General features: G+C 45.7%; 1 protein-coding gene across 1 annotated transcript in view; it reads right to left on the bottom strand.

Moving 5' to 3' along the window:
• Positions 1-3,416: 3,416 nt before the first annotated feature.
• The window catches only part of SNTA1 (syntrophin alpha 1), a 59,194-nt gene continuing 37,407 nt past the window's right edge, over positions 3,417-25,203 (bottom strand). Inside the window, exons 3-8 of the mRNA XM_083444056.1 lie at positions 15,964-16,159; positions 14,936-15,143; positions 11,317-11,447; positions 7,409-7,605; positions 6,248-6,435; positions 3,417-4,506 (exon numbers count right to left, since the gene is read on the bottom strand). Of these exons, the coding sequence (XP_083300182.1) occupies positions 4,414-4,506; positions 6,248-6,435; positions 7,409-7,605; positions 11,317-11,447; positions 14,936-15,143; positions 15,964-16,159 (1,013 nt within the window). The 3' untranslated portion in view covers positions 3,417-4,413. The remainder of the gene's footprint in view (positions 4,507-6,247; positions 6,436-7,408; positions 7,606-11,316; positions 11,448-14,935; positions 15,144-15,963; positions 16,160-25,203) is intronic.

Below are 25,203 nucleotides of genomic sequence, written 5' to 3'. Positions count from 1 at the left end.
CTAACCAGCAATTGCGTCAGCCAAGGGGAAAAAGAATACATTTGCTGCAGAATCAATTTATTACTGTTGCTCAAGAGTGCCATTCTTTATATATTTAGAATACCTGGCACTTGGGATGAGATTGTATCTGAGCTAATGGTTTGCATACGTAAAAAACGAACATTTCTCCCCAGATAATGGGAGCCTTTGTCTTCCTAATGAGTCATGACTCTCTCCCTCTCTTCTCCAATGATGACTGAGAGCATGGATACAAACACAGGGGCCTACCTGTATGGCACGGCTACTTACACCTATGTAGCATTGCTTTTCTATTGAGCTTTTATATATAAACACAGAGGAGCAGTAATCCAGGATGACAAGAGGGTTGAAGACCTGCTATCGTTTCTGCAGCAGGATCCCCAACTCCAGGGCCCTAGAACCACCCAGTCAGCATGAAAGGGGAGCTTTTTCAGCCACTGAGAAGTCTTCATACCCTTTGGGCTGATTGGAGCCAATCAGAGTGAAAGGTAAGCCAGCCACTCAGGATTGGCTCCTGGGGTTCTTGTATAATCTAAGAAGAGGATGTGGCCGGGGGGGGGGGGCATGTCTGTCACGAAGGGACCCTGAACATCTGAATTTGCCACCACACTACTGTATACACAAGCCACAACAGAAAAGGCTCGCCAGTTCCACATCCAGTTTTGCATTAAGTCTTCCGAAGGGGAAACTGACAATAGGAATGGCTTGAGTTTTTGCATTAAGTTCAAGTCTTAATTCCACGTTTAACTCCTGTTCTTTGGAATGAAGGGCAGATATGTTGCCTTGAATATATATATACAGTGGTGCCCCGCAAGACAAATGCCTCGCAAGACGGAAAACCCGCTAGATGAAAGGGTTTTCCGTTTTGGAGGTGCTTCGCAGGACGAATTTCTCTATGGGCTTGCTTCGCAAGACGAAAATGTCTTGCGATTCCTGGGGGTTTTTTTCCGCTCCCCACCCCCTTTTTCTAAGGCACTAAGCTGCTAATAGCCTTTTAGCAGCTAATCCACTAATCCCGTAAGCCTTTAATAGCCGCTAATAGCCGCTAAACCGCTAATAGCGCTAATCCGCTAATGGGGTTGCTTCGCAAGACGAAAAAACCGCTAGACGAAGAGACTCACGGAACGGATTCTTTTAGTCTTGCGAGGCACCACTGTATATATATATATAGAGAGAGAGAGAGGCAGTAGCTCATGTATTGGGAGCTTTAATTCATAACTGAGATTTGTACGCACAACCACAGTTTGCAGTCTTTCACTTCAGTGCAAAGTCATAAGGCTGGAGTAATTTTAATGCAGAACCAACCACTTTCTCTTGTAGCCATTCTCCAGTTATACATGTGTATGCTGCATTGAAAGGAAGGTGTGGGGTGTTGTCAAAATTCTGCACTAAAGTAACCCAAATGCAGTAAAAGTTTAATTCTGCAAACCTATACAAATTACCCCACTTTTCTTTTTTTCCAGACTTTCTCCTAGAGAAGAGCAAGAACCTAACAGACACCCAAGCCTTAAGGTTAATACTACAGTGGCAGGTACCCAGCCTAGGCATCTGCTGTGAGGAGACTGGTAGCAAGGGGTGCTTCCTCTCACCACTTCTCGGATCATTTGTGAAGAAGGTCTTGCTCTGTTCAGGTGGGTAAGTAACCGACCAATGATGGCACATTAGGCAGCAGGCAAAAGTACAAATCAAAATTAATAGGCGAGACCAGCCAACTCGCAGCCCCCTGCCTTGAGCATCAAAGGAAGCAATGCCATTCTGGAAAGGACTCATCAACCTCTGAAGTTGTCATCTTCTCCCTGGCAGGTTTCTGCAGTCTCCTTATGAGAGAAATCTGGGGTCAGGCATGGAAACAGCTGGACCACTTGATGCCAGGCAAAAGACAGATTAAGGCAATGCCTGTGATTTAAGGATCTCAGGCTGCTTGTTCTTAACACCACACACACACACACCACCAAGATGTTCTTTCCAGGGAACACACCGATGCGTGTATCTCTTCCACAAAATATTTATGCACACACACGGCAAGACTGCACAAGTAATCTCTATTATCCCGTCAGCTGAAGTTGCTGTCATAGCTGCAATATGATATAATCTAATCATTGTTTATTTAGCCACAATAATCCATTTGTTGCAGTGTTGTTTGGGCTCTGGTGAATGTTAATGTTATGCGGGAAGTTTAACAGTAGGAACTGTAGGCATGTAAATCGCATTGTTGCATGCAGAAAACCCCAGACACGATCCCTGGTGCCACTTCCCGTTCAAAGGATCTCAGGCAGAAGAGCTGGGGGGGAATGAAATCTGAGGGCCAAACTAAATAAGACAAACAATCCAGCACATAATCTCCTTTAAAAACAAAGGTGCAGTTCCGGGGGCAATTGGATTGAGATTAAAGCCCTAGTGCTTTTTTTGGCTAGCTAAGGTCTGCTGCTGCATCCACTCAGCCTGCTAGTTGCCTGTTTTGGAGCTGTGTGAAGTGGCTTGTCCCAGGGTGTACGGCTCTTCTACATGAGATGATATTCTGGACCAGTCAAAATTTCTCCTCGAATGGAGGGTGGCGGCTGAAGTACACAGGCCGCTTCATGTGTGAGCGCTTGGAGGGGCCTGGCCAGGGCACTATGCTTTCAAATTGTGAGTGGGTTTGTGTCAACCCTACTTTCTCCTGAACCTGGTGAAAAGTCGTTTGAACTTGCATTCTGAATTCCTCAAGGCAGCATTTATTTTCAGGGTAGAGAATTCTTATTTGATGTCCTTCTGCTACAATAAATGTCCTCTCTCTTGCTTAGGTCTTGCAGTGAGCAAATTCTCCCTGTTCACCAAATAGGAGTGCTGGTGAGAAGCTGGCTGGCGTTCCCTGAAATGCTTTTGGAGTGTTCTGCATTATGATGTGGACTGTTTCACGATGAGCAAGGCAGTCGCTGGCAGTAGCACCTTCTTGTCCCTCCCGCTGTTCCCTTCACCAGAAACGAACACCTCTGAAATGTCTGTATGCGTGCAAGAAGCATAGGTTGCGTTAAGAGTCATGTAAGTGGCAAGCATCACAGCTTGTTTTGGAATGATACATGTAAGGTATGTGTCATGCTGTGTTGGGGAGGTATACTAATTACTGAATTCCCATATCCCCCCGCAAAAAGTTTTTAAGAAATGAATTAAGAGCAGATAAGATGAGCAAAGAGCGAAAGTAATGTAGTCAGTTTTACTGGAGCCAAACATTACTGAACAACAGGACTCTGATTAGTTGATAATAGTCATGTATACAGGAAGCAGCCAGAAAGCTATGCCAATTAAACTGAGATGAGAAAGCCACTGTTGTGTCAAAAATTGGTAAATTTCAGGCTTGGTGGGCAACGCCAAATGTTGTTTTCAATTCAGATAGGGAAACAAACTCTGCTTTAGTCATCTTTAGTAATCTGTATTTATTTTCGCAAAAGGAAAACAAAATAATAAAGATAATTCCATGCATGATTTTGCAGCTCATAAAACTAATTGCTTCCCCCGCTCAAGAGCACCTCCGGTTAAAACATATGTCCGACAAACAAAAATGGAGGTGTCAAGAGTTAGCAAACCAATAAAGAATAAAAATCATCTTCCTGATCTTTTTCAACTCGAGCATCTCTTTTAAAATTATGGCTTCTGTAGCTTATCCCCAAAGTTTGGATAAATCGGCAAATACATGTAGCCATGTTTCAGCTTATGCCGGCTGCATGTCAGACTAATGGCTTGAGTGTCCCCCCCCCCCCTCCCCAGGTTATATGTCTTACAGGTAATGAAGAGATCTGGCTTAATCTACCACATTTTCAACTCAACCCCTAAGCATGTTTACTCTGGAGTAAGTCCCACTACGTCTTACTCCCACGCAGATGTGCACAGCATTGCAGTCTTGAGTGTAAAATGGTCATGACAAACGCAGAGCAAACAACACTGTAAGCATCCCTTTATGGTTCATAAACTGAGCTATATAAATATAAAACCTTGATACAAACATTTTTTAATATATATATATATATATATAAAATATCATCTTCAAGGCACTAATGTGATGGCAGAACTGGGTTGGTATGACATCTTCAGCAGTCTCATATTTTCCAAGCTTGTGATGGTTTTTCTTTCTTTCTTTTTCTAGGAACATCATGTGCTGATGGGCAACTTTACAGGAGCATTTTTATTGCATGGGCTGTCCATCCTGGGACTTGCGTGCCAAGGCAGTTGCCTGTCCGTGAGTTTCCATCAGTTGTCTGGGAAGTCTACTGGCTTCCTTTGGCTTTGGATGCATGACAACCTTTGTCCTTCTTCCAGTCTGTTATGGCGTTCTTAAAAATGTGCTTTGGCCATGAAGGCATAGCCGTAGTGCATAGATCACATGGAGTCTTGCCTCTCTCCAGGTTCTGCCCTGTGTCCCTATGCCAGCAACCCCAACCGGGTCACTTTGGCAGAGAGGAATGAGTGGATGATGAAGACAATGGTTTTGGGGCAGGAATGAAGATCTAGTTGCTGCAATGAAGGAAGAACATGGTCAGTGATGAGGGGCTGGTTCAGAGCATTTCACCATTCTACATTCCCTAGAAAATCTGATTCTTCGTTACAGCTGGCTATGCAACAAAGAAGCAATGACTTCAGAAAGTAGAAGAACTGGGCAAGTACATTAATTATCCATTGCAGAACCCTCTAGAGAAAAAGTGGCTGCACCTAGCATTTCAGACCATAGGCTGATATGGTCACTTCTCCATCGCAGGAGAAGAAAATTCAGGATAGATCAGGGATCACAGTGGATGCCTCATCCAAACACTGGGTTGTGGTCGATTAAGTTTTATTCAAAGTAGACCCACTGAAATTAATGGACCTAATTTAGTCATGCTTATTAATTTCAATGGGATTGCTCTGACTAGAAATAGCATTGGATATAACCCATAATAAAGGGTGCAGCACTGGGAGATAAGTGAATGTGCTATAGGGACAACCTGCCACTGGTGCCAGGAAGATAATAAGAATTTAAGACCAAGGACATTGAATTATGTGTGATTCTTGCCCATGCTGGTCTTCTCCAAGACTCTGCATACTGTGCAAAATTTCCTGAAGAGGATAAAAACCCTAAACTCTAACTCTGTACTTGTGATATATTATGCAAATTAAGTTGTTAGCATATGCTTCCTTGCTTTGCATAATTTATTCCACTGCCTTGTTTTTTGTTTATTTTTACCAAAACTGAAACAGCAGAAACTGCCACATCCTAGCATTTTCCTGCCCCAAAAGCAGGACCAAACAAGCCCATGCCTGACAATTATCTGCTTAGTACAAACATATCCAAAAACCAAGCATACGAACAGGGCATGCTGCCACCCTGGTTTGCCACCCTGACCCTCAGCAGCCTTCTGAAAGGCCTAGTAGGGCCATGGGCTTTGCCCATTTGAGTTTAAAATGATGGGTTCAAAGTCCAGGACAGCACATACCCCTTTCGGGGCCTGTAAATTACATTCAAGCAAAGCCCTATTTGCTCTCCTAAGATGGCAAGCCCTGTTTACCACTGCGCTGAGTCTGGACTGTAGCTCAGTGGTAGAACCTTCCATGTAGAAGGTCTAAGGTTCAATCCTTGACCTCTCCAGGAGAGGTTGGGAGAGACCCATCTGAAACCTTGGAGAAGGCGCTGCCAGTCAGTGTGGACAATACTAAGAGAGATGGACCAATGTTCTGACTCGATGCAAGGCAGCATCTTCTGACTCGAAAGCAGGGCTGGGGAACTTGGGACCTTCCAGATGTTGGACTCCTAACTCCCATCAGCCCAAGCCAACATAAACAAAGGTCGTGAATAATGAGAGTTGTGGTCCAGCAACATCTGGAGAGATGAGGTTCCCCATCTCTGCTCTAAAGCAACAGGACCCTGCTCTATTCCTCTGAGCCATGCTCTTCTGTCATGTTGCCTCTACTTGTGACTTGTGCCACAGAGACAACCTTTGTGAGTGGTTCCGGCAACTTAATACCCTGTCGCTTCTTTCCCTGAATTCTAAATGCTCATTCTAAAGCCTTGGTTCCCCCCGTGAGATTCTGCAATGTGCAAATAATGGCAATGATTAGTATCGACAGTTTCCCATCAGTCGCTGTCTGGGCAACCCTTATCCAGCTACAGGAAATACCCCAAGGACACAAGACAGCGGGTTCTGCTTCCTACATATTACATCTCACTTGCTTCCTTGAAAACTCATTGGAAGAGCACAGAAAGGCAAGAAAGGGAACTCACAATCTCTCCTTCTGAGCTGCCAAAGTCCAAGTAAAGCATCTTGGCCCCATCGTCTGAGGACATCTGTAGCCTCTCAAAAGGCTGCTGCAGCAGAATGACTTTGGTGAGGCCTGGCTCCAGGGTGGAGATGGTGAAACCCTTCTCGATGTGAATGGACAACGTGCAGTCTCTCCCGTTCCATGTGCATGCTGGGGACGGGAGGTGGAGAAAGAGAAAAGCCTGCATTGAACTTGGCATTGAACTTTGCTTTCCAGAGAATGGACTGGTGCTGAGACACAGAAACCTACTGCAGGTTCATAGGTAAAAAAGGTAAAGGACCCCTGGACGGTTAAGTCCAATCAAAGGAGACTATGGGATTGCGGTGCTCATCTCACTTTCAGGCCAAGAGAGCTGGCATTTGTCCACAGACAGCTTTCTGGGTCATGTGGCCAGCATGACTAAACCGCTTCTGGTGCAACAGAACACTGTGACAGAAACCAGAGCGCATGAAAATGCTGTTTACCTTCCCACCGCAGCAGTACCTATTTATCTACTTGCACTGGTATGTTTTCAAACTTCCAGGTCTGCAGGAGCTGGGACAGAGCAATGGGAGCTCACCCCGTTGCGGGGATTTGAACCGCTGACCTTCTAATTGGCAAGTCCAAGAGGCTCCGTGGTTTAGACGACAGCACCAACCGCATCCCTTGCTGGCTATAATAATTTGGGAGTAGCATATAGAGAGACCAGAAAGTGCCCCTCCCAAAGCTCTTCATAATCAAGGCAAAGATCTGTCACCTAAGCTACTCTCCCATTATTCAAGGGTAAATAAACTATCCAGCAGATAGTTCACATATGGTAAGCTTAGAAGTGGCAGTAATGCTGGGATAACTGAAGAAGCGTGCATGCACACAAAAGTGCGTACCAATAACTAACTTAGTTGATCTCTAAGGTGCTACTGGAAGGATTTTTTTTATTTTGCTGGGATAACAGTCTCCTAACCCAGTTTACCCAGTCATGCCTTGGGGTGCTGGACTAAAGAGTAGCTTCTCTCTGGTTCTAGGTCAGTCTACAATGCAGGACTGGCAAGTTGGAGAACCCCCCAAGCAAATGGGCCCATGGACTCATTCCCATTCCTCGGAAAGCCTCAAGTCCCCATGTGCGAAGCTCCACCTGCTTCCTGACCTGTCGACACTTCCTGGACACACTCAGCGGCGTTGTGGCAACCGTCTACCAGCATCCTTGTCCACGTGGCCAGGTCCCGGTGCGTCTCCACGCTGAACAGGTGCGTCTCTACGCCTTTCTTGGTTCCGGTCCGCAAAGCAAACGAGAGCTCTGAGTCGTAGAGGAGAGAACCCTTGGATGGGCCAGAATGCACAAGCCTGTAGGGATTGGGTCAGAAAGGGCCTTTCAGCGCAACAAACTCTTTCCATGGTCAGATTACCAGTTAGCCAATACTGCAGCCTGGGGCTAGGCTGATGCATGGCAAGCCATCGAGTGTGCATTTTATGAGACACAGCAGAAGTCTAAATATACCAATGGGTTGTGTGGCCAAAGGCCAGTGTGGTGTAGTGGTTAAGAGCGGTAGTCTTGTAATCTGGGGAACCGGGTTCGCATCTCCGCTCCTCCACATGCAGCTGCTGGGTGACCTTGGGCCAGTCACAGTCTCTCAGCCCCACTCACCTCACAGAGTGTTTGTTGTGGGGGAGGAAGAGAAAGGAGAATGTTAGCCGCTTTGAGACTCCTTAAAGGGAGTGAAAGGCGGGATATCAAATCCAAACTCTTCTTCTCGTCTTCTTCTGGTAGCTTGAAGTCCAATACATTTTATTGTCCCAAAGGTGGGAAACCCATCAGCCTCCAGGTGTTAAGACTACAACTCCCATCATCTCTGACATTAGTTGTAGTGTCTGGTGCTGGTGGGAGCTGAAGTCAGTGCCAATTAGCTGAGTGGTGGTAACTCCAAGTTTGGCTGGACACTTCAAAGGAAAAACTGGCAACTTGACTTTCTAGTGAGATCAGGGGATTGGTCAGATGGGTGGACCCCTCCTAGGTGTCAAAATGGACCACAGAAGGGCGGAAGAATCCAGGATCTGCATCCCCAGCCTTGCATTAAAGGCACAGGACAGAGCTTCATCCCATACTGAGTCTGGAAACCCAAATCCAGATTTCCCCATAGGAATTCTTACAGGCATGTCTGCTTTCAAGCTGCTGCGTTATAACCTGGGCTGATTGGTCAATTACCTGCATTACCTGCAACTGTATACTGTCAATATCCAGTCAACCCATGGATTACAGGGCTGGATTACAGGGCTGCTTCACATATGGAACTTGTTAAAGATACGCATGCAAGAGGTTTTTGTGTGTGCATCTTGAAGGCAAGTGGGATTGGCCCTCTATCAAATGTACACTCGGTGGCAAAGCCTCACTTTTATTTTGGTTTCTTGTTCTGTCACAAGAACAGTTGTGTGACATAATGGCCACTAGAGGTCACCCTAATAACATCTGTAACTCAACTGCACCATCAACTGCCCAGAAACACCATCCATGGAGCAAAGTATATTTTCTGAAACCCATCCCTCTCTCTCCCTCTCCCTCTCCCTCCCTCCCTCTACCCCCTCTTACGCACACACACACACACACACAGGCCTATCAAAAAAAGGCAAAATCCTTTCTTTAATATATTTCTATTGACTGGTAATTTGTATTTCGGAGCCTAAACACAAGGGGGCAGCAGAACCATAGAAATGCTTCAAACAGAAGGAACACCCCATCTCCAGTTTCTTAAACTTCATTTTTTTAAATCCAACCAAACCATTCCATGAGTGATGGCTGCATATTATTTTTGGTATACAAAGGCATACAAACGATTCTTCAGATGGAACCACATGGTAGGACACAGCCCAGATCCTTATCTCCGAGTAAGATCACTCATATAGTCTTCACTTTGATATACACAATATACACAAACTCAGATTAGAGAGTTCTACTAAGCAAGAGTGAGGAAACTTTCTGACAAGGAAAGAGGACTTGACAGAGGGAGTCAGTCCACAAATGGCAAGGGGAGATAAACCAAGAGTCACTAGCCAGGCACCAGGAACACTTCATTTTTAGCTGTATCATTCCTAGGCTGCATTCACACCTCAGTTTGTTCCATTTCCCTGATGTTTCCCTAACTGTTAATTTCCGCGCTACATTTGAGTTTTTCGTATGACACAAAAGCCATCAAGAAAACGAATGGAATGTAGCACATGTTTACTGCTCATTTCTGCATTATTTGATTATTGGGGGAGGGGGAATGAAGCCCCCTTAACTTGGGAAATCACGGGGGTAATCAAGGGAGGTGTTATTCATTTGGTTTCATTTCCATTCCGTAGCCTGTGTTTTCTAGATTGTATTTTTATGTTGCAAACCGCCCTGAGATCTACAGATGAAGGGTGGTATACAAATTACCGTATTTTTTGCACCATAACACTCACTTTTTTCCTCCTAGAAAGTAAGGGGAAATGTCAGTGCGTGTTATGGAGGGAATGCCTACAGGTGGCGGGGGGGGGGGGGATCTGCTGCAGTCGTGAGCAGAGGATCCATGGTTCCCCTTCCTTTTCTCCTCCGTGGCTCGCTTTGAAACAGCAAAGTGGGAGAAGAGCCGCTGAGTGGGGAGGAGAGAGGGACAGAGAGACTGCTTCTTTAAAGGAGCAAAGCGGGAGAGGAGAGGAGCTGCTTACACGAGTGTAAGTGGCTCCTGTCTGGTTGGTTCCTTTAAAGCAAGCAGGCTCTCTATCCCTCTCTCCTCCCCACTCAGCTTGCTAAATAGCAGCAAAGTTTTTCAGCTCGCTAAGCCGGGGATGAGCGGGGAGGAGGGAGAAAAGCAGAGCCTACTTGCTTTAAAGGAGCAAAGCGGAAGAGGAGAGGAGCCTTCTCCCCTTATACCCCTCTTCTTCATTATTAGCAGCAGCCTTCTCCACCCACCCCACGCGTGCTTCTTCTCCCCTTATACCCCTCTTCTTCATTATTAGCAGCGTCCTTCTCCACACACCCCACGCATGCTCCTTGTCCCTTGAGTGCTTTTCCTTCCCTCCCCACTTAAAATGTGGTTACAAAGCATGGATCCACATGGATCCTCAGGATTTTTGCATTGGGCTACTCCAGACTCACTGTCAGATCACATGTCTGTGGCCACAGCATGAACCACAAAAATCATACATCCACTGTTTCATTTAGAATATTTTTTTTCTTGTTTTCCTCCTCTAAAAACTACGTGCGTGTTATGGTCGGGTGCGTGTTATAGAGTGAAAAATATGGTAATAATAACAGTAATAAATAAGTAAAGTTACAAATTTTGGGGTGGTATATTAGCATACAGTTCTTTCCTGCTGCTTTCATGAGGGAATCTATAGGGGAACAGAAGCACGCATGTGTGGGAATGGATGAAATTTAGCACAGTAATATTGGTCAAAAAGCCACAGTTCCATTAACCCAACAGGTACTGCAGCATGGGCTGAACATCAGAAAACAGGACAGAAGCACAAGCATTATCAGCAGGAAAACTAACACAATTTTGCCGTGGTCTGAATGCACCCCTAAAATGTTTGAAGTGCTCCCCTATTGTTTTGGTCTACCATCAGCTCCAGACAGCATGGTCAATGCTCAGGGATGAGGAGAACACCAGGTTCGGGAAGGGATGGTATGCGACAACTTGGGAAGGAAAGGACAACCCCCTAAATGGAGATGTTTTCAAAACGTTGGAATTAGTGCAGCCTTTATATGACTGCTTGCTCCTGAATCCATCCATAAGTAATGGGAAGCGATTACTCTTTTGACCATCATAACTGAGTGAAGAGAAGATTGTTTACTGTATCCAAGCTCTCTCTTCGCTGGGGAGCTCTATTTGTAGCGACACAGCCCAAGCAGTGACACAGAGAGGACCAGAGACTACGCAAGAGAAAGAGGGTATCGAGTTAAAGAGGATGACATCCCTGGAGCCAGGACTTTGTAACCCAGATACTCAGAAAGAAGCTTTTACAAACTCCAGCAAATCGAGTTTGGAACAGGGAAGCAGAGCAGCATGCGTGTTCCAAAACTGCGGCTTGCATTACCTGGTGGCGATGAGAGGGAAACTGTGGGTTGGCTTATTCAGGGCCTCTCTGCTTTGCGGAAGGCTGCTATAGAAGAGAAGTTCCTTCTCAGTGAGGAGGGCCAGGATATTCTTCGTCCCATCACCAGGAAGCTGAGAACAAAGTAACAGTCACAGAAGCACAGAACAGATGGAAACACTCAAATTGTCACAGCTAACAGGGGAAGAAGAAAGACTATAAGCAGGGTAGATATGTTGTTCTTGGGACTATCTTAATTATGGAGCCAGTGCAGAGAAGGCCCTGTTCTGTACAGTAGCCGATTTATAACACTTGGTGGGCAGATGGGAGTCCAGAGCAAAGACGACCTCCTAAGAACTTGATTGGGTGTGTGTAGGAACAACGGGGTGCGCTCCCGTTGTTCGGTCCCAGCGCCTGCCAACCTAGCAGTTCGAAAGCACTCCCGGGTGCAAGTAGATAAATAGGGACCACTTACTAGCAGGAAGGTAAACAGCATTTCCGTGTGCCGCTCTGGCTCGCCAGAGCAGCGATGTCACGCTGGCCACGTGACCCGGAAGTGTCTTTGGACAGCGCTGGCCCCCGGCCTCTTGAGTGAGATGGGCGCACAACCCTAGAGTCTGTCAAGACTGGCCTGTACGGGCAGGGGTACCTTTACCTTTAGGAACAGTTTTGTCCAAGACATGCTAGGCTTATAGGGCAAGGGTGAGGAACCTCTGGCCCTCTAATGTTTTTGGCCCCAACTCCCCATCAGCCTCAGCCAGCATGGCTAGTGGTCAGGCCTGGTGTAGTGTAAAAACATCTGGAAGGCTACAGGTTCCTCATCCATAATATAGGGCTTTATAAGAAAGATGGGTGGCCTTATCTGCTTCTGGTCGTTTGCATGTTTTGACCCATAATTCTATTCTGTTTCTGCATTAATCTGTGAATTGCTAGCAAAATCGGTATGTAAATGCCTCTTTCGAATCATTTAAACTGCTGAGAACTGCATCACAACATCCAGAGAAGTATGAAATATTGTGGGTAACCAAGTTCCAGTGTGTACATGAGTCCAAGAGGGGCAGAGGACATTTTTCATCAAGATTCATGACGTTTACATTCTGTGAGCATCCCTATAGACACCTGGAAGCTATCAAGCAGACTCTAACTGACAGAACACAGTTGTCTATAGTCTTCCAGTGATGTAACCCTCAAATGGAGATGGTTATATGAATATTGTTTGTATACATTCTAGTCAGATTCAGACATTTCCACAGTGGCATATGAACCACTTCTCCATGAGTTCTTCCTTTCCCAGGTAACAGATGTATGCTGAAACCATACACGCAGGGCAAGTCCTATAGTTCCTTCCTTGAAGGTGGAGCAAGAAATGATCGCATGACGAAGAGCCATATAGTTGACCCAACTCAGGTGGTTTCAACTTACAGACCTTATTGGAAGAAGTCATGGGGAAGCAGCACCTGTGATGTCGTGGTAATATGTGTGGCAGACTCTAACACCTGGGGAGGAGGATAAAATTCAATTTCGGAAGAAAAGCGTTGGGGAAATGTGCCGGATAACAAGGACGTCGGGCAAAACCACATAACCTCTGCACAAACACATTAAAACTAAAACTCAATGAACAACCAGCGTAGAACTTCCCTGCAAACCTTGTACAAACAAATCGAGATGGATGCTCAAGAAACAGGTCATCTGGAAGCAAGCTCAGAGCCGTGCTAGGGCAGAGAGACAAGAGTTGAGAAACGTAAAAGCCGGCTGTTATCCAAACCAAGGCATTCCTGGACCAATGTGCATGTTTATAAAAATGCGTACGATCGAAGGAGACAGGAGTTTCCGCCTAAATATAAATCAGCTGTGACTTACAAAGGCCAGAAGCTCAGCTGGAGCTCTAGAGAAGAGCAGCATTAAGGACCCAGCGGTGGGTGCAGTGGATTACCGTTCAGGGTTTGGATGAAGATGAGATCCTACTCTGCTGCGAACCGAGTGGGCTGGACTTGGGCAGCGAACGTAGCTCATGCAGATGCCAAGTTGGCCATAGGAAGCTTTTGTTACCTAACCATCTATTTGCCATGCAACAGCCACAGTCACAAATGGGTGCCATGTGACCAAGCTGTGAAGTGGCTGTCTGAATCCATTCAGCCACTCATCCAGCTTGATGAGATGAGAACCCTTAAGGCACTTTCTGGTGCACTGGAAAGTGACAGAAATACTAATCATATCAGGAAAATTATTATTAGGAAAAGCCACCTACTGATCACTAATCTCCTCTTACACATGTGGAGCAAACAAACAACTGTAAAGTAGGCCGCACGGTCCGGAGAAGGACGGGTGTTTTTCTTTAGCACCGGGAACTACTTCAAAAACAAAGTATGAGAGGGGGCCACTACTGATTGGTACAGGACAGGTGTCAATCAGCAGTCCATGGCTTTGCTTGCCATTCTTATGACAGATTATTGTTCGGGGAACATAATCCTCAGACACAAATAAGAGAGGCTTTTCTGAGGTGGGGAGGGAACTCTTGATGTATGGATTTAGGAATGACAAAAAGATAATGTTATAATGAATCTCAGCTTCTTTTCATTCATTTCCTTTATTTAATTTTCCCATTTTAAGAACAGTTCTGTTTCATTGTGAATTTTCAGTATAATATGGGCTCTTTCCAGGGAGATGGGAAGCTAGGGGCCTTATACTGAGTCAGAAACAAAACCTAGAGGCATTGCGGGAGATACTGGGCGCTCAGCCACCTATAGGCATCTAGTTTTCATTGATCAGGCAAGAGGCCTGAAGAGGGCTCAAATGTTCATGTGACCAAATACAATGAATTCTGCAGGACTCCAAATCAGCCCTGATAACTAATCCTATGGTCACTTAAAAGGTAAAGAGACCCCTGACCATTAGGTCCAGTCGTGACCGACTCTGGGGCTGCGGCGCTCATCTTGCTTTATTGGCCGAGGGAGCCGGCGTACAGCTTCCGGGTCATGTGGCCAGCATGACTAAGCCGCTTCTGGCGAGCCAGAGCAGCGCATGGAAACACAGTTTACCTTCCCGCCGGAGCAGTACCTATTTATCTACTTGCACTTTGACATGCTTTCAAACTGCTGCGTTGGCAGGAGCAGGGACCGAGCAACGGGAGCTCACCCCGTCGCGGGGATTCGAACCGCCGACCTTCTGATCGGCAAGCCCTAGGCTCTGTGGTTTAACCCACAGCGCCACCCGTGTCCCTTTTTTAATGGACTTTTTTTTTTAAGGTCACTTAACTGGGTGTAAATTCCACTGAATTCAGTGGGGCTTACTTCTGAGTAGAGATGTATAGGATTGCTCTGTAGGTCAATAAAAATTACTTTTCCACAGATGTTTTATTAGGAATCCATTTGCACAAGTGGAATAAAATAAGAAAGAGAGCAGCTTTGGACAAGTCTCCCTACTTCAAACATTATACGACTCAAACTAGGGATAGTGTGCAGACTAAGAACATGCACACACCGGCATAATTTGAGATAAGATTTGTTGGCCAAGGACTGCCTAGGGATTGCCTTGCCTTCCTCAAGTTGTGTTTGGTAGCTACAGACATATATATATATATCCCCATGAGCAGTGCAGTTTAAACCAAGAAGATCACCATTACCTGTTCGGTCAGCCAACCAATGTGCTTGATGTCTCTACTTCCAGCAACACTGACTCCAGACTGCGAGGTCCTCAGCTCCTCTTTGACTCTTGGCAGCAGGGCACTGATGTTGCTGTGAATGGCATTGAACCACGCCTGGGCAGAAACCTCATCTTTTGCTCGAAGGAACAAAGGGATCCGTCCATCTGCTGAGCACACTTCCAGGTATCTGCATGAAGAATCTCCCTTAACTTGAGAATGAAACCCTTCTGGCACCCCAGACACAAACTTCTACATGTAGTTTTTCCTGATATACATTTCTGCAAACATTGCCTCCTTTTTCAGTGCATTGCAAAATTCAGAGAAATACGAATTCCGAAGGATGAATGCATTTTGGTGCCGATATTGTTTTGAGAGGTGCAAATTTAGTGGGTTTACAAACCTTTCAATGTGGACTGAAGCAAAGTTCTGCCCTATCCCTAGTTCCAAAGCCTTCAAGGGGATTGTTCTTGTCTACATGGGCTTGCAGTTTCAGGTGTATCTGCGATCAGGGCTGGGTGCCCTGCCCTGTCTCTCGGTAGGTGGGGTGGAGTTGACCTGGATTTGCCATGCTATGGCTTCCAAGTCTTTGCTCTACTAATGCCCTTGCTTTGGAGACAGTGGTTCTTACATGTGGTCCTACTAAAAGCCATGGCCTTCTTTAGGTCTCAGAGCCCAAGACATTTCCAATGCAGGGTGAACTCACAATATTATATTGATGTAATCCCACTCATCTGACACAGTTAATAGGATTGATCCAGCTCATTCTGAGCATTCAAGGCACTTTAAAATACATCTCAGTAATGCGGAGGGGTACAAAGTCAAGCATTCAAAGGGGGAAAAGGCTGTGGATACAAGCTTTCAGAAAGGCGTTCTGTACATTTTATTCCATTATCCTGCAACCACACAGATCAGTCAAGATTACATGCCAAAGTGCAACTCTGATGTACAAATGACTCTACAGGTAGCATAACACCACTGAGAAAAAGTCAAGGGAACTGCGGCATTACCTGTTTTCTGGATCGCTAGGGAGACATTTCCGTGATATGTAGCACATTTTTAAGGGGATGTTCTTGCCTTCCTTGAGGTCTCGTAGGGAGAGAGCAGGTGAAGCTTGCTTCTGAAAGGCTGGCGAAGAGTCCCAACTTACAGTTGCGCCAGATGAGGAATTTTTAAAATAGGGAGAGATCTCCTTCATGTATTTTACTGGAAAAGAGAAAACCAACACACAGAACGTTCAGGTGTACAATTCCAGGTACTCCTGCAACAGGTTGCTTCCAATCCTGCCACTCTCCAGTGATCTATAGTCCGGGCATCAACTAAGACAGATTTCACAGGTGCTTCCCAAAACACCCTGTGTGCCTACCATCAGCAACGTTTCTTAAGTGAAAGATTATTCATGACCTTTTCTTTTGGGAGCTGGAAATCTGAATGTTTTCCTTATCCAAAGTCATTCTTGAACAAGAACAGAATTTGCTCTCCTTTTAAACCACCCTATAATTATAGGCTGTGCAAGGTGAGAATGTCTTTAATGCAGGTAAGAACACAAAGAACTCTGCGCCTTTTTCTATTTGTGGTTTGTGGTGTACCGTTGTAATGCTAGATCATCTGCAAGGGTTCTTAGCACAGAAGAGAAATCAAAATTAAAAGTAATTTCTCGCCAATTTCAGGGTGGGTTAAAACAACCACAGCTTCATTTCTTGTCAAGATGAAAAAACAAGACAGTAATTAGAAAGAAAGAAATATCCACGCAGATAAGCTTGACATTTATTTATTTTTTAAAATCCATCCCTAGCGAGACCCATTTGTTTGCAATTTCTAAACACTTTTAAAAGGCAGCCCGAATGCCTAACACAATGCAGGGAAGAGTTTGAAGTGGCATCTTGAGCACACATGGCAAGCAAAGATGTCATTGTTCAAAGATGTGCATCAGAAAAGCTTGCAAGTGAACCTGTACCTACACAGCGAAGCTTTTACAGCTCTGCGATGGCATGGTAAATATAGACTGGGTTTCTAGCTACAGACATGGTGAGTCAATCACACACTGGTTTTATCACATGCCAAACAAACAAACAAGCCCAAAATTCTGCACAGATCCACTCAGCCCATATTCTCAAAATGCCAGAGTGATTATGCAAATACGCCAGATGGCAACTAAACCCAAGACCCTTTCACTTCATGCCAAAATCAATACTTCTAGAACCTGATTGTGTTCCATGTTGCTGCCTTAAAGTCTACTGGAAACATACACACACACACACACACACATATATATATATAGAGAGAGAGATATTTCACCCCAGTGTTCCCTATTCTAGTTGGTGGTATACTCATAAGAACACACAGCTTTCCTATTCAGCGCACCAAATGCATAAGAAACTCTGAATTTTTCAAGATCTTGCCTGCCTCAGATAAGCAGCATTCTTGTGCACCAGTATTTATGTCACAAAATTTATATACCACTTCACCATTAAAAAACAACAACAAGATACCTCAAAGCAGTTCACAAAAATAATAAAAGAAGGAAATTTTCAGGAAAAAGCAGTTAAAAACAACTTTTAAAACATTCAAAAATCATCAAAATAAATGCTAAGCTAAAAAAACCCACTAAAACACAGGTCAACAGGCTACAGTGGTACCTCAGGTTAAGTACTTAATTCGTTCCGGAGGTCAGTTCTTAACCTGAAACTGTTCTTAACCTGAAGCACCACTTTAGCTAATGGGGCCTCCCGCTGCCGCCGCGCCACCAGAGCACAATTTCTGTTCTCATCCTGAAGCAAAGTTCTTAACCGAGGTACTATTTCTGGGTTAGCGGAGTCTGTAACCTGAAGCGTATGTAACCTGAGGTACCACTGTATGTGTCTGGATAAGCTTGCCTAAGCAAAAATGTTTTCTAGCAGGGGCCAAAAAGAGTACAGTGAAGGCACCCGCCTAATGCCAAGAGGCACTGAATTCCAATTTTGCCGCACCAAAACATCCATTTATCACAAATGCAGAACAAGTATTATGTGGTGCTTGTAATGGTGCCAGTTCCTGCAGATCAAAGCGGCTGAGTGGGCACATATGGAGTAAGGCGATCTCGCAAGTAAATTGGTCCCAAGCCGTAAGGGGCCTTATATACCAATATTAACACCCTGAACTTGACCCAGCAGCAAATCGACAACCAGCGCTGATCTTTGAGCAGAGGTGTTATATACTGACAGGTTCCCACTCCTGTCAGCAATCGTCCCACAGCTTCCAGGGTCAAGAGCAAGGGAAGCCACACATAGAGCGCATTGCAGTAACTGCGTACATCCTCTATGTATTGTGATATGCCAGACAATTCCTATCTCTTCAGTGTACCGTTTGTGTGCTCTATGTGCAGTGGCTGTCTAGCCTGCTCTTCCTGGTTGTGAGACAGGAAAAACCCCGGAGGAACGGACGTAGGATCCTATTTCAATGGCAACTATTTAAAACAGAGTAAGTGCTGCAGCGGATCCTTAAGTTTGGACCTCAAAGCCGAGTCTGCAGTTCTCAGCCTATCACTTTGCAATCAGCGCAACTGCTATTTAAAGCGATGAGGGGCACCGCGAAGAAACAAGGGCAGTTGGGGCAGATATCTGACAGTGCGCTAAATAGATTACTTTTTACACTTGTTCCCAATACGTCGGATAAATGTTCCCGCCTGTGCAAGCTGTTCTCCGACCGCCAGCCAACACGCAGTTCAAAGGCACCGGGATGCCAGCCAAGATTGCTCCAAGTGCGGTCTAGTGGGAGCCTCTGTCACTGCAGTGGATCAGCTCATATAAAGGAGAGAGAAATAGCTCGTGTACGCAGAGCAACACACTTCTGTTCATATTAACTGGAAGTGGGGCAACGCGCAGCAGAAACTGGGCACTGCAGGGGAAACTGCAAGTGTAGGATCTGTGGGGGGAAAGGACGTGGCACAGCGGGGCTGGAAGAGTGGAAGATCATGTGAGATTTACTCTGGCAGAATTCGCGGCGTGGCCTAACCCAGCCTATAATCCCTTCTCTGCATCAGGCAGTGGAGACTGCTCCATTCGAAGAAGAAGAATTTGGATTTGATATTCCGCTTTACCTGAAGGAGTCTCAAAGCGGCTAACATTCTCCTTTCCCTTCCTCCCCCACAACAAACACTCTGTGAGGTGAGTGGGGCTGAGAGACTTCAGAGAAGTGTGACTGGCCCAAGGTCACCCAGCAGCTGCATGTGGAGGAGCAGGGAAGCGAACACGGTTCACCAGATTATGAGTCCACCGCTCTTAACCACTACACCACACTGGCTCTCCACACTGACCACCCCCCAACCTCAGCCCACCCTCAACCAGTCCCCACTTGCCTGCCTTTTTCAACCAGTTTGGGGAGTGGCACTGCCTGCCCCCTGCCCCTTCCTCCATCTCACTACTGCGTTTGAAGAACTCAGGAGGATGGGGGACAAATGTAGAACTCGTTGGTTCCCCCGTCATTGGCTATGGCTCAGCCTATCATGGACCTACTGTCGGGTCCCTGCCTTCCACCCCACCATTTCCAAGGGGCAACAACCACCAGGGCACTAACAATGTCCCACCTTACAAGTGCTGGAGAGGCAGCCGTGCTTGTTGAATCTGTTGCAACAGAGTCAAGAGTCATGTGACATCTTAAAGGCTAACAAATTTTATTATGGGGTAAACCAGGCTTCCTCAAACTCGGCCTTCCAGATGTTTTGAGACTACAGTTTCCATCATCCCTGAGCACTGGTCCTGCTAGCTAGGGATTATGGGAGATTTACTTCACTAATGAAGTGGACAGTAGCCTGTGGAATAAATAATAAAACTTGTTAGCCTGTGAATTATTATTATTATTATTATTATTATTAGGCTATCAAGATAATGGGTTGCATTCAACTAAATTCTACTTAGAGCAGACCCTTTAAAATTAATGAGCTCAAGTTAGTCATGTCCATTTACTACAATGGGCGTACCTTGAGTAGGGCTAGCATTATAAACCACCTATTATATGAAAAACTGTTTGAAAACGTTCAAAAGGTGCTATATAAATGATAGGATCATAGTGGTTAAATAGAAATATGGCTTGCATCTGCAGCCCTGGATTTTTAAATGAGCACAACCAGCAGTCATAAGCCCAAACAGTACCTTAGATAAATGAAAAATACTTGATTCAAATCCATCAAGGAACATGGAGATGTGAAATCTGTTATTTACACACTGATCTTTTTAATCACTTTTGAGTCTTAAGGTGGTGGCCATTACATTAATGGTTCAAGAGACCTCTGTTCCTTTTAATACTGCATGCATAAGACTGCACAGATGGCAGCTATTGTGCTGGCCATCCGAAGCGATATGTGCTCAATTTTGCATGTTCCTGTGTTTTATATTTCCCAAACCTGTGCATTCAGCACTTAATGGAGTCGTTTTTGCCATTGGTTTTTTTAAAAAAGAACCAAACTGGGAAGTGCATTAAAAAAAACCCTCCAAACCTCTTAGTCCTATGCCCAAATGTGCAATTTTAAGAATGGAATCAATTGTATATATTGGTTACTAAAGCAGCAACCCAGATTCAGTCAGCCTGCCCGGAGCCTGGAATTTTGTAGTGGCACACAAACAATTCTGGAGCATCTCTCTGTAGCAAAGGGCTGCTTTAACCAAAGAACATTGTCCCTTTTTGAAGTGGTGCAGCCTTGGCCAATGACTCAAGCTTTCCTCAGATTAACCCCAAATGTTTCCATGTGTCGCTCTTTCCTTTGGAGTTGTGCAACTTCTGTATTGACTGTGCCAGCCCCATTCAATGTGCTTATGGTTTAGGCTGCTGACTGTACAACAGCCAACACTGTGGTCTGCCACAAAGGGAGGGGGGCTGCACATTTCTCCCCTGCAAATACTAGTATGGCCTTATTCAGCATACATGCTGAAGACATTTATTAGGGGGAGTGCTGTGGGGGTAAGGCATCTGTTTTCCAGAGACCCCCACCTAAAATCCTAGAAAACCCACTGCAAGTCAGTGTTGACAGTATTGTGTCTAGATGGACCATGGTTTGAATCATTGTAAGACAGCTTCCTTTGTTATCTCCTCCTGCCTCAGGAAATCGTACCCTTTCAGTTATGTTCACACTAACAACTGTGCTGAAGCCTGACAACCTGGTGTGCCTTCTGCTTTTACCGAAACAGCCAACAAAGCAAAGAGGGCTACAAAATGGTGGCGTCTGTTCTTCAAAAACTGAGTCTGGAACCCAGTGCATCTTGGGCCATTTGTGATTCCTTATATACAATCTCTACTGGGTGATGTGCTTAATATGGAATTGCTTCTACGGTTCGCTATCAAGTACTGCTCTTCCAAAAGAGTTGTATTCAGGGCTTTTTCTCAGCCAAAACTCACCTGAACTTAGTTCTGGCACCTCTCAGGTGGGCGCCATTGCCATTCTAAGAGAATGTGGTGATTTCCGGCACCTCTTTTTCTAGAAAAATAGCACTGGTTATATTAATCACTGGACTTTCTCCTTGAGAAAAGTAAAACTAAGGATAGTCAAGATGTGCCAATTAGGTCAGAAATATCTGAGGATACATTCATTTGAAGCCCTTTGGCAACCAGCACTGTGATCCAAATCTGTCTTCTCTTACCAGGAAAGTGTCTGGGCTGGGCACGTGGCAGAAGGGGCGGCTGATCTAGGGAAAGAAGGGATGGGGATCTGGTGGCCTTCCAGATGGTGTCTGACTATGACTCCCATTAGTCCCAGCCAGCATGGTCAGAGATTATGCAAGGGCACCTGGAGAGCCACAAGCCCCCCATCCCTGAGTTAAGGCAATGTTCTGAAGGACTGCTTCTTCAGGCAACAGCGGAGGATTTGGCAACTCCTCTGTAAATTGCAAGGCTGAATTTCTTTCGCTTCTAAGTGTACAAACTTCTCCTGGGGAAAAGCAGCAGCAACAATCACCCAAAGCCTTGGCCTGTGTCCCTGTGTTCCTAAAGCAGTCGCTTTGGTCAAACGCTCTCATGTTCAGAAGCACCTTGCCAATTGTTCCTCTCCCTCTCTCAAGCTGCGTCAACCATCTATGACACACACTGGGGGATCACGTTCTAGACCGTGGCAGGCATTGTTTACCATCTCTTTTTAAAGCAGCAACATCTCTCTCTGTGTGCATCAATATACCAACTGTTTCTCTTTTAAACCCTTTTAAATAGATTTTTTATATATTTGAAAACGCATCCCTGGCCTTTTTCACCCCACAAGCTCAAGGCAGCTTACAAACACTGTTTCGTAATAAACGATGATCGCCAGGTGTGGAAGGAAAGTAGCAGCCCAAGAAAAGGAACAAGGGAGAGGTTTTGTTTATTTAGCCCTGCTGGGCTAAATCTGACAGGTGGGTGGGGCTACCTACCTATCAAAACACCAAAGGTCACTCAAAGCCTCGATTTTTGGAACGTCAAAGACCAGCGTGGGCTATTTAAAAGCCCTTTTGCAAACAGCCCTGCACAGCTCTTTAAACCCCTGGTTTTCAGAGGTTCAAAAGGCAGATCCGGCTGATTGCAAGCCCTTTTTCAAACAGGTCTGCACTGCTCTCTGATCCTCCGAAAAAACAAAGTGGGGCAGTTTGCAAAAGGGCTTTCAAATAGCTGCACACTATACTAGAGCTGTGTGTTCCTGTTCTCAGCAGGGGAACTGGTGTCCACAGCTAAACTGAGCAGGATTCAACTTCTGCTCATTAGCTGATGAGAGGGTTAAATCCTGCTGCTTTGGCTGCATCTGCCAGTTCCCCTGCTGGGAAGAGGCATGCATAGTCATAGCAGAACTGTGTGAGTGTGTAGAGGTGGTTGGAGGATGGATGGCAGCTAACAGATTGAGGTTGAATCTTGACAAGACAGAAGTACTGTTTTGGGGGGACAGGAAGCGGGCAGGTGTGGAGGACTCCCTGGTCCTGAATAGGGTAACTGTGCCCCTGAAGGACCAGGTGCGCAGCCTAGAAGTCATTTTGGACTCACAGCTGTCCATGGAAGCACAGGTCAATTCTGTGTCCAGGGCAGCTGTTTACCAGCTCCATCTGGTACGCAGGCTGAGACCCTATCTGCCCGTGGACTGTCTCACCAGAGTGGTGGATGCTCTAGTTATCTCTCGCTTAGATTACTGCAATGCGCTCTATGTTGGGCTACCTTTGAAGATGACCCAGAAACTACAACTAATCCAGAATGCGGCAGCTAGACTGGTGACTGGAAGTGGCCACCAAGACCACCTAACACTGGTCTTGAAAGATCTACATTGGCTCCCAGTACGTTTCCAAGCACAATTCAAAGTGTTGGTGCTGACCTTTAAAGCCCTAAACGGCCTCGGTCCAGTATCCCTGAAGGAGCATCTCCACCCCCATCGTTCTACCCGGACACTGAGGTCCAGCACCGAAGGACTTCTGGCGGTTCCCTCACTGCAAGAAGCCAAGTTACAGGGAACCAGGCAGAGGGCCTTCTCGGTAGTGGCACCCACCCTGTGGAACGCCCTCCCACCAGATGTCAAAGAGAAAAAGAACTACCAGACTTTTAGAAGACATCTGAAGGCAGACCTGTTTAGGGAAGCTTTTAATGTTTAACAGACCACTGTATTTTAATATTTTGTTGGAAGCTGCCCAGAGTGGCTGGGGAAACCCAGCCAGATAGGTGGGGTATAAATTATTATTATTATTACTACTACTACTAGGCATGTGTCTTCAAACATTGGGATGTTCGCCAGGGGGGTTGTCTTAATGTGCTGCAAGCTCATTTGCTCTGCAGTGAAACTCTGCTGAGTACCTTCCCCGCTCCTGCCCACATTCTTTTGCTACCGGTGTATTTCATCTTTTGTCAGCCTTAAACCTGAGCAGCAATTACTGGCCACGTCCAGAGGCAACACTTAAATTGAAATGTCTTTCATCCCAATTTGACCCTGACTGGCCCTACTTTCACCTCTGCCTCCCCCGAGTTTGATGGATGTTATTGCTGTCCACCTTTACCCTCTATCTTAGGAAACTCCTTGGGAATGTCATGCTGTATTGTTTTGTGGTTTCTTTTCAGGCATAAGGCATGAAACCCGCTGCCTAAGAGGGAAAGCAGCCGGGCACCTTTTTCCAGGCCCCTTCCACTTTCACAAAGAGCTTGACCCTGCGAGTGGAAAGACTCGGTCTCTGTGCCCAGGAAACCTGTGGCTGCTAAAAGCACAAAGAGAAACTATCAGAAGTTTTATGATAAAACAGTTTTTAAAAATCTAAGAGGAGTTCCAATACAGAGGCAGCTTTTTTGTTTGGTGAAAATGAGTTAGGAGGCTTAATTGCTCTTGCTTTAAGTTTGTGTTTAGACCAGGGGTGTGGATCCTCTTAGAGCATGTCCAAAGTCCCTTTTGGTGGCCTAATCTGGCCCACCGGTCAACTAAATCCAGCCCCCGTGGCAGTATATGTCCTGAGGTAAACTCCTAAAAAAAGCTCAGCAACTTTGGTCAGCCCTCACGCATGTTCACTTCATCAAACCTGGCCTTCTTTGAAAAAAGTCTGGGCACCCCTGTAGAACCAGAGAGCCACATTCCCTCATTGGGAATCTTCTCGCAGGTGGACCAAAGCCACACACCCCACTCCTCCCACACCCATTCAAACTCTCCATCCATCCATCCATCCAGTTCTTTCACTTTCTTTCTCTATTCATTTCATTTCTCCTCCCCACACTTCCCCTGGCACTTAAGCACTAGGACTTTAAAGAGCTCCCATTGGCACCAATGGAGGCATGTAAGAAGCTTACTTGTGGGGAAATGGAAAAGGGTGGGATTAACCCTTCTATCCCTCTCCGTGATCCTCCCCAAATAGCCCCTGAGCATGGCAATAAAATCTCCTGGCACTCCCGTGCAGCAGCCAGCTTTTACGTGGTTTTCATTGGCACCAATGGAGGCTGTGCTAAAGCCTACTTGCTTTTTGATGGTGGCGCAGGAGAGGTATCTGAGAAGCAAGTCTGCATCTGGCTCATGCATGGGCTGGAAGTTATACAAACCTACTTTTGGTAGTTTCTTCTCTTCTCTAAAAAAAAAGCCCCTGCATTGCATTGCTATGGCTCCAAGCAGTAAAATATTTACTTTATTATATAGTAGAAAACAACCCTAATTATAACATCAACTTGGGAGTGTTTTGATGTGGACATTAAAAGTGGGCCACAAAGGGTTGATTCTCTTAACTCACACTGTTATTTTAGCTTTCATGGGAGCAGGTGGTTTTGGTTTTTATTTTACCCCAAGGCACCCTTTCTCCCTGGGACTG

This window comes from Podarcis tiliguerta, assembly GCF_965153285.1.
Source record: "Podarcis tiliguerta genome assembly, chromosome: 6".
In the NCBI taxonomy this organism is placed as follows: domain Eukaryota; kingdom Metazoa; phylum Chordata; class Lepidosauria; order Squamata; family Lacertidae; genus Podarcis; species Podarcis tiliguerta.
The sequence above is the reverse complement of the archived record's forward strand: the minus strand, read 5'-3'. Positions and strand labels throughout refer to the sequence as shown.